This window comes from Furipterus horrens, unplaced genomic scaffold (genome assembly GCF_987537825.1).
Source record: "Furipterus horrens unplaced genomic scaffold, mFurHor1.1.pri manual_scaffold_3, whole genome shotgun sequence".
In the NCBI taxonomy this organism is placed as follows: domain Eukaryota; kingdom Metazoa; phylum Chordata; class Mammalia; order Chiroptera; family Furipteridae; genus Furipterus; species Furipterus horrens.
The window spans coordinates 202,217,118-202,231,094 of record NW_028327173.1 but is presented as its reverse complement, the minus strand read 5'-3'; the positions used below and the strand labels follow the sequence as shown (position 1 = coordinate 202,231,094).

The following is a 13,977-nucleotide window of genomic DNA, read 5'->3' as shown; positions in this document are numbered from 1 at the left end:
AATATATTTTCTAACTAGCAAAAGACTTGAACTTGATAGGACCTTACATTTCTGTTGTTCCTATAATACTTAAAATGGTAAACTGACATTCAGATGTCCTACATGGCAGTCACAACTCAAATAATAGCTAACTTTTATTAAGTGCTTTCCATGGACCAGGCACAATGCTAACTAAGCACCTAACCTATTAGCTCATTCGATCTTATAACCATCTTGCAGACGAGGAAACTAGAGCTTAGAGAGTTTGATTAAATTAACTTAGTTAGTAAATGATGGTGCGAGTTTAGTCGTGGAATTGGAATCCCAGTTTCGCAGCACTTCCCGCTCTGAACAATTCCATCCCTCAATCTCCGCCTTTTCCGGTTCTCACAGAAGCCTGAAGGTTATCAATTACTGGGAAGTGGTCCCGCCGCGCCCCGCCGGGTCAGCCTGTGTGAGCACCAGAAAAACCACACTTCCCAGAGTGCACCGCGATCACGAAGGTCGCACTACCGGCGTCCGCTCGCCGGCGCCATTTATGTCGCGGGGAAGGGCGGTGGGGCCTGTGATCATGGCGCTGTTCCCGGCCTTTGCGGGTGTTAGTGAGGCTCCCGATAGCGGGAGCTCCAGGAAAGGTAAGTACACAAAAGGGCTGAAGGCAATCGGCGGGCTTAAGGTGTAGCGTCTGGGCCCTTGCTTTGGATTTGTTTAGCCACTCCTGTCCCAGAGTTCTCCGCGGCCCTGCAAAGCCTTCTGGGAAGGGCTCCTGTGCGCGTCGGGTTTTTAGGGACTAGAGTTGTAGTTACGGAAGAAGACCTAGGAGATCAGTCCAATCATTCATTCTGTGATCCTCAGTTGCTTCACCTGTAAAATGGGGATGATGTTACTCTACATGTCAAGTAGACTCCTGACGCAAATGCTGGCTGTTCTTAATGCCCTCTTTCCTGTTTAACTTATTTCCGAAATGTTCACTGGGTTCAAATCTTTAGGCGGGCCTAGAGCTAGGGAAATTAAGGACCCAAAGCCCATTGAGTTTCTCTGCAGGAAGGCATAGAACAACATTTATTTACTGAGAGCCTACCGTGTGCCAGGTGATGGCGTTACATATTTTATTGAAGCCTTAAAAAGTCCCGAGGTTTATATTAAATATTGGGGCACAGTCAGGCATGCCTCGTAGATGCTGAGGGTTTGGTTCCAGACCACCGCAGCTAAGCGAGTTGGAACTTTGTGGTGGTGGAAGGTCTTGCCTGTGCAAAAAACAACAACAAAAAAAAACAACAACTCAGTACCTACGAAGCTCAATAAAGCGAAGCACAAAGGAGGTATCCCTGTAGTGAATTGCAATTTAAACTGATTCTAAGTCAGGCACTTCTGGCAGAGCCCAATTGGGTATGACACCTCTTTCATATCCTCTCATATAGTTCCTACACCTGCTTTTTTGGTAACACTTATAATTGTGATTAATTTTTTATATAGTGTAATTTTGACCATCCTTCCTGACTGTACCCTCCATGTGGTCAGGGACAGTGTTTGTCTGTTCACTGTGGCATCCTTAGCGGCTCGCACGGGCCCACAGGGTAGGTGTTTGCTAAGTACTTGCTGAATGTACAGAGTAGGTACTTAACACAGGAATAATAGTACGAGGTAGGATGGTAGAGATGTCGTAGGCGAACTACAGACATAACGACTTCAATGGGAGGCTCATATAAGGCTTTATAAAGGCACTAACTTGAGGGATGGGTCTTAAACAGGGCAGGAATGGGACAAATAGGCATAGTGGAAGGGCATTGCAGGAAGGGAAGCATGAGACCTATGCCGAGAACTGCAGATAGTCCAGTGTGTCTGGAGATCGAGAGGCATAAAGAGGAGCCTTGGGAAGTATGGTTGGGACTGTGGTGAGGAGGGTAGTGACTTGATTAACAGGCCAAGGGTTTTGTCCTTTTGTTTTGGAAGGGCGAAGCGGAGGTTTGTAACATGTCACACTCGTCATTTATCTTAGCCAGTATTTATTGTACATCTTCTGGGTATCCAGCATCAGGATAATGTTTGTAAAAGCACTTTGTAAAGTACTGTATTTGAAAAAATTTAAACAGTCAGTGTTCAGATTTCCCAACCTGTCTCAAAAATGGCCTTTTATAGTTGGTTTGTTCAAGTCAGGATCCCCAAAAGATCCAGCATTGCGTTTTGTGGCTGTGTCTCTCAGGTCTCTTTTAAATATAAAAGTTTCTTCCTCCCCTCCATTAACCCCTGTGATTTATTTGTTGTGGAAAATGGGTCATTTGTCTTATACACATTTTCCACCAGATCCTCACGGTGTCATTTAATATGCTTCTCTGTCCCAGTATTTCCTGTAAATTAGTAATTAGACCTAGAGAGTCAATAAGGTATAGGCACAATTTTTATTTTTATTTTTTAAGGTGCAAATACCTCATTGAGGGTTCCATGCACTTGATGTTGAATCAGATCAGGAGGATCTCCGGTCATGTTTTCTCTCCCTCAGTGATTTTAAGATCAAGATCCATCAGTTTCAGTTTTTTATAAAGTACCCCTCCCCTGCCAGATCCCTCATGGCAGAGCCTTAATTGCATCCTTAAAAACCTTTTGTTGTACCATCTGAAAGACTTTGGAGGGTCACACACTATTTTTTTTTTTTGACATTTGTATGACTTTATCTTTCCTCCAAGCTGTCATCACTATCTAGAATCTTTGTGTAAAAATGTACCGGAATTATTTGAGGGCTTCTCTCCTTGCATATTGTTTCATCTTTCCCCACTTTTCCTTTGTTCACTATAGCATCCAATTATTGTGGAAATAATTGTGGTCCCAGAGAGCAACAGGAGCTATTTTCACATGCCTCTTGCCAGGAATTAAGCCCAAGGGAAGGGAACCAACCTCAGAAGGAAAAGAGAGACCGTAGAAGAAAGATGGCATGAACAGTTGTTTAGCCCTTACTGGGTAGTACTTTACAAATTACTTAATCCCTTTGAGCTTTAGCTTCCTCTTCTATACAATAGACATCATAAGACCTTCCGTAGGGGGTTGCTGCGAGAATTAAAGATGTAAGGACATAAAGTGCTTAACCTCGTGCTCGGCCTACTGTAGACATTTAACATGGTGCTCAGCCTACCGTAGGCACTTAATAAATTAGAGTCCCTCTCTTCTTTCCCTTTTTCCTGTGCTTTTTTAATGTACTTTCCTCCCTGGAAAATTTTCTTCCTCCCCTCTTTTTCACAAATATTTATTGAACTCCTGCTAATGTATGCCAGACAGTGATTCCACTGCTGGGGATGCAGCAGTGAATAAAATCAAGTACCTGTCATCAGGGACTAGAATACAGAACATATAAAGAACTCTTACAACTCAATAATAAAAAGACAATCCAATTAAGAAAGGGGCAAAGGATTTCAACAGCTATTTTTATTCCATTGTGAATGGCCAATAAACACATGGAAAGTTGTTCAACATCAGGAGTCACCAGGGAACTGGAAATCAGAACTAGACTGAGAAAACACATCACTCCCACTCAGCTGAGTGTAATATAAAAGACATTCACGGACATGTTGGCAAGGATGTGGAGAAATTGGACTCCTCATACATTGTTAATGGGAATGTAAAATGGTGCAAAACAGCTTGGCAGTTCCTCAGAATGCTACAGTTACCCAGCAATTCTGCTCCTAGATATCTGCCCAGGAGAAGTGAAGACATATATTCATATAAAAACTAGTACATGAATGTTCATAGCAGTTATTCATAATAGCCTCAAAGTAGAAACAGTCCAAGTATCTATTAACTGATAAATAGGTAAAATGTGGTATAATCCATAAAATACTATTCAGCAGTAAAAAGGAATAAAGTAGTGATATTTGCTATAGCATGGATGACTCTTGAAAACATGTCAGGTGGAAGAAGCCAGTTACAAAAGACCATATACTGAATGAGCTTGTTTATATTAAATGTCCAAAATAGGCAAATCCAGAGAGAAAAAAGATTAGCTATTGCTTGAGGAACGGGAGAATAGGAAGTGGGTGATGGAGAGCGGCTGCTAACAGGTGGGTTTGGAGGATGCTGAGAATGTTCTAAAATTATTTCATCGTGATATTGTACCATATTCTAAATATTCTAAAAACTTATGAATTATACACTTCACATGGTTGAACCTTATGGTATATAAATTATCTCCTAATACAACTGTTAGAAGATCTAATTACCCTTCTCTTTTCTAACTGCAGCCTTTTCATGGGGTTCTTTCTTCTCAGCATATGAATGTGCTCTGGCCACCCATCCTAAAGCAAAATGGGATGAATAACCCCCTCCTTGGGGCCCCTTGCTGCTACCGTCGGGTGCTTTTTTCCTTCTCTTCATAGCTAAGACCCCAAAAAGTTAGCAAAGAAGTAATTTAGAAAAAGTTCATTGTAGAAGAATTAGAAAATAATGGATAAGCAGGAAAAAAAATTCAGACATTTGATCTCATTACCCAGAGATAATCATTGTTAACATCTTATGTAATTTTAGCATTAGTTAGAAAAGTTGACACCTTGTGTTTTTATTTTCAAAGAGGAGTACTGTTTGTTATAAGGAAAGGTTTATGTTAAGTTACTTAACTAAGAACATTGTAATAATCTTTTAAAGAAAAATATTTTAATCTTCTGTAATAATGTTAAGCATGGTGGGCTTTTATGCATGGTTTGGTTTTTAACTTTTTGGAATTGTCTGCATCAGATTTGAGGTCATTGAAACCCAATGCTTCGAAGCTTTCACGCTCATTAGAGTGCGGACTACCGCACAGAGCCTTGCCGCCTTTTAGGGAGTCACACTTGTTACGTGGCTTTTGCCGAAGCCCCAGCCTGAGATCACGGAGGATTTCGGTCTTAAAGATTTCAGAGTATGTTAAAGCCCCATGCCCTGTGAAATAGAATTTCATGGATTCCCTCCGGCTCCTTTGGACCGTTGTGAATGTTTGGCTGGCATTGGGTGTGAGTTAGGATGTCAGCTGGTAAGATGGATTTCTTGCTTCAGAAATCGTAGTGAGCTCATTCCATTGATCTTTTCTCTTTCGCACGTGCAGAGTTAGATTGGCTGAGCAACCCGAGCTTTTGTGTTGGAACCGGAACAACTCTGAGCGAGCAAACTGAAGAGGCCGCAGCTCCTGTGTCTGAAGGGTCACCACTGACGAGGTAGCACCCTTTATTTTTTTTTTTTTAAAGATTTTATATATTTATATTTAGAGAGAGGGGAAGGGAGGGAGAAAGAGAGGGAGAGAAACATCAATGTGTGGTTGCCTTTTGTGTGCCCCCAACCAGGGACCTGGTCTGCAACCCAGGCATGTGCCCTGACTGGGAATCGAACCAGCTACCCTTTGGATCGCAGGCTGGTGCTCAGTCTACTGAGCCACATCAGTCAGGGCGAGGTAGTAATTTTGATAGATGGAGTTTTAGTCTTTGTCAGTGCACTGTCTATGGCTTAGCTTGAACAATGCTCCTCAGAAAACCCCATGATAAAAGAGCTAAGTAAAACTCTTAAAGTAACAAGGTGAGCTTTGACTCTTCCCTTACCTCACTCTTACAGATTAGTCTCTTTTCCCCTTTGCATTGCAGTGGCAACTGTGTGACACAGTTACTGCCAGTAATTAGGCCATAAGGGAAATGGCATTGTTGTGATTCTTGTTACTTTACTGACCTCGTTAGTAACCTTTGGAATATTGATAAACTTGGAATTCAGATAGTTCTTTAACTGCATTTCAATACGTTTGTCAAAATAGAAGGAGCTTGTGTAATATAATGTAGGAAAGGGGAGACATTCCCCTTTCCCTCCTCTGGTTCTTTCTGGCTGGCCAAATAATAAATCCACAGGAGGCAGAGTGACAAGAGATAATCAAATTTAATATCATGCGCAGGGGAACCCCCACAATCCGAATGAAGCCAGAGACCCTGGATAGTGAGGGGTTCAGAAGTAGAAAGGAGGAGTGAGGTGTGTGAGACATCCTGAGCAGGGGGTGGGGGGTGTGGGGGATAGGTGAGGCTCCGTGGGGGCTCTGAAGGCTCATGGCAGGGCGATCAGAGGAGCGAGCCTTTGGTGAATAGACGTTTGCCCTGCCCTGTAAATAGGTCAAAAGAATTTATCTCTGATAATCGCTCATGGGCAAGGCCTCTAATTCAAATTCTTCCAGGTAGTTAAGAGAGGAGAACTGTATCCTGAGCCAGAAGCTAAAATTGCCTTTAGCTTTAAGTAATCTGCATACCACTGAGATACATCTTGGGGTGGCCCATTCTGGACCCCCACCATAACGTATGGTAAAGTCTCCTGATAACTTTGGGGAAGCAAAATGGTGCACATGTCTATCTGACTTTGAAAGAACTTTGTTTTAGATCATTGAATCGAGATATGTGCTCTCTCACCAATATAGGTTAGATGGTCTATTGATATGATGAATCCCAGGAAGCCATGTACCTAAAAGCAGAAGAAGCCTTTGGAAATCGAGAATAGTTAATGCATGAGATGGAGTTGTTTGTATGTCTTATAGTAATGATGAAGAGCTCATATAACCTTTAAAAATGGACTAGAATTGAAGCTTGTGGGGGGTTTTTTGGCATTAAGAACATGCTGGTGCAATACGTAGGACTGAAAATAAACCTTTTATAATGTTGCTTTTAAAAATACTATTAATTGACCAGGATACAAAATTAATATCCAGAAATCAGTTGCATTTTTATGTGCCAATAACAAACTAATAGAAAGGAAAATTAAGAAAATAATCCTATTCACAGTTTCTTCAAGAAGAATAAGATACTTAGGAATAAACCTAAACAGGGATGTAAAAGACCTGTACACAGAAAATTACAAGACACTGAAGAAAGAAATTGAAGAAGATAAAAATAAGTGGAAGCACATACTGTGTTCATAGATAGGAAGAGTTAACATCATTAAAATGTCCATACTATCCAAAGCAATCTGTAGATTCAATGCAATTGCTATGAAGATTCCAATGATGTGTTTCACAGAACTAGAACAAGTATTTCAAAAAATTTATATGGAACCACGAAAGGTCCCGCATAGCAACAGCGACCCTGAGAAAGAAGAACAAAGTTGGAGGTATCATGCTGTCTAATATCAAACTATGCTACAAGGCTATAGTAATCAAAACAGCCTGGTACTGGCATAGATCAATGGAACAGAATAGAGAGCCCAGAAAGAAACCCATCCCTTTATAGTCAATTAATACTTGACAGAGAAAGCAAGCACATACAACGGGCTGAAGATAGTTTATTCAGTAAATGGTGCTGGAGAGTCGGACAGATATATGCAGAAAAATGAAACTAGACACCTTCTTATGCCACACACAAGCATAAACTCAAAGTGGATCAGTGACTTAAATGGTAGGCACAAAACCATAAAAATCCTAGAAGAAAACAAAACCTTGGATATTGCCTGTAGGAATTTTTTATCAGATATATCTCTCCAGGCAAGGGAAACGAAAGAATAAAAAATGGGACTATATCAGACTAAAAAGTTTTTGCACAGCAAAGGAAATCATCAACAAAATAAAAAACCCACAGAATGCGAGAACATATTTGCTGATACATATGATAAGGGGTTAATGTCCAAAATTTATAAAGTACTTACAAAACTCAACACCAGTAAAACAAATAATTAAAAAATGGGCAAAGGACATGAATAGACACTTCTCCAAAGAGGGCAGACATACAGATGGCCAACAGACATATGAAAAGATGCTCAACGTCACTAATCAGAGAAATGCATATTATAACCACAATGGGCTACCATCTCACACCTGTCAGAACGGCCATCCATGATCAATAAATCAACAAACAAGTGCTGGTGAGGCTGTGGAGAAACGTGAACCCTTCTGCACTGTTGGTGGGAATGCAGACTGGTGCAGCCACTGTGGAAAGCAGTGTGGAGATACCTCAAAAAATTAAAAATGGATCTGCCTTTTGACCCAGCAATCCCATTTGTAGGAATATATCCGAAGGACCCCAAAACACTAATTTGAAAGAACATAAGCCCCCCTATGTCCATTGCAGCATTATTTACAATCTCCAAGATATGGAGGCAGCCCAAGTGCCCATCAGTAGGTGAGTGGATAAAACAACTATGGGACATTGACACAGTGGAATTCTACTAAAAAAGAAAATTTTGCCCTTTGTAACAATATGGATGGACCTGGAGAACATCATGCTAAGTGAAATAAGCCAGTCAGAGAAAGACAAGTACCATATGATCTCACTCATATGTGGAATCTAATAAACAAACTGAATTAACAAGCAAAACAGAGACAGACTCATGGATGGAGAGCAGATGACTGCTAGTGGGGGGAGGGGCGGGGGTTAACGGGTAAAGGGACTGAGCAAAAAGGAAAACGTTCTGATGGACACGAACAACAGCGTGGTGATTGCTGGGGGCGGGGGGTATGGAAGGCCAAATGATAATGGGAAGACAATACAATAAAGATTAAATTTTTAAAAATTAAGAAAAAGATCTGATCAATTTAAAAATAAACAGTTCAAGAGAAAAAAATACTACCATTGATAAAATAACAATAGATTACTTTCTTTTAAAAATGTATGGATATGAAAGTATAGGTTTAGAAGCTAAAGTCTATGTGAACATTTTTAGAATTTTCTTTTATATTAATCTTGTATATTTGTTTGATTACTTATTTACATATTGTTTTCCCTATTTCCTTTGTGAAAATTCTAATGCTGATTTTCTCAAACAGGAGTCCTTTGAAATCAGAGCCTTCAGATGAAAGTGACGTGAACAAGAAGCTCAGACAAACAAGCAGGAAAAAGAAGAAAGAGAAAAAGAAGAAAAGGAAGCACCAGCACCACAAGAAAACCAAGAGGAAACGTGGGCAGTCAGGTAGCAGCGGGTCTGAGTCAGACACTGATTCGGAAAAGGACAAACCCTCCAGAGGCATCAGAGATGGTAAAAAAGAACCGGAGAAACTGAAGTACGTTTTCTGTTCTTCGGTACCTATGATATTTTACAATAAATCTTTAATTTTTCTCCCTCAATTGTTGCCACAAGTTAGACATTTAAGTGATTATTTAACTCGGCTCAATCAAAATGGAGTCTATAAATATCTCAATAAAGTTGGGGAAAAACAGAGCTCTACCATTTGGTCAACATTAAAAAAAAAAAAAAAAAAAGAGAACTTAAACAAATTAGGGCCATGATTTTATTTGAGAAATGCTAATTAGGCACAGTAATGTTTGTGTTAAAATCTGATTTAGACAAAAAGCCGTTGGGAGTGTTGAAAGATGGCAGATGTGCTGCCCAGCGGGCATAAGGGCTAGTTCCTCCGAGGGGCTGTTGGCCCCCATGCTTGTGTAGAATGAGAAAATGTCTTCTTTCCACTGTGACATATCTTCCTTTCAGTCATTCCCGTTACCCCCCCCACCCCTGCTTTGGTGAAGGTTAATTATAGCCCTTAAAATAATCGTTGCTTTTGTCCTTATTTCCCATTTGTTTAGAACCACTGTGTGGAAGGAATAAAATAGCTCGTGACCACAGCTTTCCTTCCCTGGGGGCCTCAGTTCCCCTTACGTTGCCCCGCTGTCTACCTTGAGCATAGTGTTGGAGTCGCTCTGCAGACGGGTCACAACCTAGGTACTACTCCGTGGTGGCTTTTCCTCTCTGCTGAGTCTGACGTCCTCCTGCAGTAGGGAGGCACTTGGCCCCAGGGTGGGACAGTCCGTATGTGGTGACAGTACTGGCATTATTCCTCAGTTGACTTGTCTTGCTTTGTTCATACCGTGGAGAAGGGAGAGTAGTTAAGCACCTGCCCGAGGCATACACAAAAAACTTAGTGCTGTGAAGATTTTTGCGTTTCTTGAGGGGCGATTTGCTTTTGTTGTGTGCTCAGACATCCCATGGATGGCAGGGTGGGCTGTGTGTTGGGGCACATTGGGAATCTGGCCTGTCGAGGCTCCGCCAGAGGCAAGCACCGTGGTCTTCCGGGGTCCCTCTGCCGTCTGCTCCGTGCGGGAGAGCACAGTGGGTCCCTGTGGCTCAGGACCGAGGTTTATTTAGCCCCCTGTGGGTCTCTGCTACACCTGTGAGCCGCACAGGCCCTAGGAGGAAGAACAAAGGGGTCAAGCAGAAAGGTCTGAATTTGGCTGAACATATGTGGGCAGGGACCGTGCCCTCTTTGCTGGCCATTGCATGTCCCCAGGCTTGTCACAGGGCCTGATACATAGTAACATATCCTGAATACATTTTTATTATGTGAATGAATGGGTTAGTGATATTTTTGCTTGTCTTCAAAGAAAAATATATTAACGGTCACATCTTCTGAAAGCTCACCATTCACTCCTTGTCTTTTTATTATTTTTTTAAATAACTTGTTTGTTTTATTTATTTATTTATTTATTTAGAGAGAGGGGAAAGGAGAAAGAGGGGGTGAGAAACATCACTGTGTGGTTGCCTCTCACTTGCGCCCCTATCTAGGGGCCCGACGTGCAACCAAGTAATGTGCCCTGACTTGGAATCGAACCAGCAACACTTGGCTCGCAGACCGACGCTCAATCCACTGAACCACAGCAGCCAGGGCGCTCCTTGTCCTTTTTTATAGCTGATAAAAAATAAGACCTTTTGTGTCCTTCTGTTTTACTTTCTTGGTATTAATGTCTGTAGTCTCTTCCTGGGAAGGTGACCTGGGAGAATTGTTCGTTTCCATACTGACAAGATGTTAGTGAGTTCTGAGTCTTTCCATGGTGTCAGTAAATGGGTTCGTGGGGGGCAGTACACCATATGGGTCTCTATTTCAGGGAGCTTGAGGGACAACTTTCCCAGAGGCTACAGCTTCTAACTGACCTTAGTTTCCTAGGAAGATCCTTCCTCACCTTCAGGGGCAGATCCCTCCTCCCTCAGCCCAGACCTCCTGCTACTTCCTGACCTCAATACCCAATGGGGGAGGGCTAAGGGCTTGTTTACTCCCCAGGGTGGCCTGCAGCTGTCCCCCAACCCCCCCCACCTTTTTTCCCCACCCCCAGTGGGCTTTCTCTTTCTTTCTGGAATGTTTCACTCCCTTTCCCTCCCTTCACTGCCGCTATGGTTTTCATTGACAGACACCCCTCCACATTTGTTTTGAAGGGGAATGTGTTAACATCACCTTGTATTTTAACCTGAGATGCGGCATTCAACAAATATTTATGGAATTGCTACTTTGTGTCCCTGAAATACCATTCTCTTGTATTCCCAGCCAAGAATGATTTAGAGGCTTCCAGACTCTTTACTTCTATCTGAGCAGAGCTAAAAAGCAGAAGGAACAACAGGTCATGGCTCTGTGACCCCTTCGGCAGCTTATTTGTCAGCAGCATTATGAAATGATTTTTTTAGAGGAGGAAAGTGAGATGGCCCAGAACCCTTCCCTCCCTCTCATTTGACTCCTAGGGACGTGGTTCCATTTGTATCGGAGATGGAAGTATGCCAGTTCAGAAATCGGTTCAACGGGATAAACCAGGGTCTTGTCTTACAGTGAGCTCTGTCCTTCATGTAGGAGGTCAGTGCACACAGGCACAGCTCTGTACGCAGGGCCCCGGCCAGCAAAAGGAGACTTAGACCAAACCTAAGTGTCGTCTGAGGTCGAACTATTCACGGCTGTGGCCTTTGTCACTGTCATGTTCAGTTGGAATCAATAACCTGAGCACTTTCTAATCAGGTGAAGAGAGAGCTTGTGTACAAATATACTTGAAATTCATGTCACAGTAATTGAAATGGAATACTTGAAAAAGAACACCTGTATAGTCCTCAGATTAATTTCTGAGATGTCTTCCTTTTTGGTGAAGTGCTGCTTAGTGCTGACTGTTTTGCTTTGTATTCAGAACTTTTCTCGGGGCAGGCGGCCTCGTCCCATCTGTATGGCACACACACGTTTTATGTCCTCCGTTCCCTCCAGGCTGCGTGGCGTTGGAAGTGTTTCACTTCCATGTTTCTGCGGAGGTGAAACATGTAACTGCAAGGTTTTAAGTGCTTCTCCTTTTTTCTTCTTCGCCTTCCCTTGTCCCACAGTCAAGAAAATGGTGCTGCTGCAGATCTTGGACGTCGCTTTGTTTGGCTTGAGGACGTTCAGGCTCTGACCGAAGAAACCTTCCGAACAGATAAGAAACCAGACCCTGCAAACTGGGAATATAAGTCCCTCTACCGAGGAGATATAGCAAGGTATCTGTCGCGATCCCTTCCCCTGATTTTCTCGGGGGCGGGTGGGGGAGGTCGTGACTTCTTTCTCCTGAGCTCTCTGAGCGCTGCCTCCATCTGCCTGGCCCCCTCCGCCCCCTATAGATTGCTGGGGTTTGATCCATTGCTGAGTCATTGAGGCTTATCTTATCTCACATTCTAAAATGAAAATTTAAACCTTGGGATCAGCATCCAGGTTGGGTTGATTTTATTTATCCACAGTGCTTGGAAGAGTGTTTTCCATGATACATGTTCAGTAAATATTTGTTCAATGAGTGAATCTAAAAATACCTTGCAATTATTGTGACAAACTATCTGGAACCATTTGATCTAATCTATATGCCATTTTAAAAAGTTACAAAAGCCTTTTATTTATCCACCCCCAGCGTGTGCCATTTAAAAAATGGCATTGAGTGGTAATGACTTTTTCCAAGTGTTTTCAGCATACATCACAGATAGTCATAAAAATAGGTGATGGTATTTGCTTCAGTAAAGAGTTTAAACTTTTCTCCTCTAATCTGTCAATCAAAGCTATCAGAATAGTTATTAAGCCCTTTTAGACACTTGCTGCTTTGTGAGACACTGTTGGGAACACAAGAACAAGAATACACAGTCTCTGTTCCCAAACAGCATACAGGTGCTCAGCGGTGAGGGTAGAGAATCAGGGCACGTGAGGCCGGGAGGAGCCTTCAGAGCAGTGGTTCTCAACCTCCCTAACGCCGTGACCCTCTCATACAGCTCCTCATGTGGTGGGGACCCCCAACCATAAAATTATTTTCGCTGCTACTTCATAACTGTCATTTTGCTGCTGTTATGAATTGTAATGTAAATATCTGATACGCAGGATGTATTTTCATTGTTACAAATTGAACATAATTAGAGCATAGTGATCAATCACAAAAACTATGTAATTATATATGTGTTTTCCGATGGTCTTAGGCGGCCCCTGTGAAAGGGTCGTTCGACCCCCAAAGGGGTCGCGACCCACAGGTTGAGAGCCGCTGCTTCATAGGCTCGTTCTCCGTAGGCTGACTCCCTTTCAGAGTACATCTCAGTCCCCGTTACTGTCTGCACCTTCAAAGGTTCAGCATGTTTTCACTCATGGCATCACACCGCACCATGTAAGCAATTCCAACTACAAATTCCTTAATGGTGAGCTTATCTTAGTTATTTTTCAGTGCACTTTTATATCTGTGTGCCCTCTAGTAGAACCTCATGGCTGAGAGTAAATGGTTATATTTAAAATGCATCCTTATATTTTAAAATCCCTTTAATGCTCCCTGAAATCTTGTCGGTTTTCCGTGCCACCACAGTGCAGTGCCACAGGCGTGGGAGAAACCCAGCAACTACGGGGGGGCCAACACACACGGGTGGGGACTGGAGTGAGTGCCCCCGTCCCGAGCTCGCTCTCATGCACGGCTGCTCCGAGGGGAGGCGAGCCCTCTCGTGACGAACACAAGAAAGAAACCTCAGGCAGGTTCAGCGATTTCCCAAGGTCATGCAGGCGGGCAGCAGCAGAGCTGGGATTTGAATCGGTTTCTCTGGTTTCACATGTCCCTTCACTGTCCACAGACGGGACAGGTTATATGGTCGGACATTTTCAGATTGGGAAACAAGGCCTGTTTCTCGTTCTGACGTGGCCATTTACTAGTAACGTGGTCCCAGGCAAGTCACTTAAGCTGTCTGAGCCTCTGTTTCTTCATTTGTAAACGGGGGTTGTAATTCTGGCCGTGCCTTACGCTCAAATAGCAGAAATATTTGATACAGAATTAGAAATTGGTGCGCAAATGTAAAGGGTTA

At 42.6% G+C, this 13,977-nt stretch overlaps 1 protein-coding gene across 1 annotated transcript in view; it reads left to right on the top strand.

The window, feature by feature from the left end:
* Window positions 1-502: 502 nt before the first annotated feature.
* The window catches only part of NRDE2 (NRDE-2, necessary for RNA interference, domain containing), a 36,985-nt gene continuing 23,510 nt past the window's right edge, over window positions 503-13,977 (top strand). Inside the window, exons 1-4 of the mRNA XM_090271288.1 lie at window positions 503-614; window positions 5,045-5,153; window positions 8,717-8,950; window positions 12,013-12,162. Of these exons, the coding sequence (XP_090127414.1) occupies window positions 518-614; window positions 5,045-5,153; window positions 8,717-8,950; window positions 12,013-12,162 (590 nt within the window). The 5' untranslated portion in view covers window positions 503-517. The remainder of the gene's footprint in view (window positions 615-5,044; window positions 5,154-8,716; window positions 8,951-12,012; window positions 12,163-13,977) is intronic.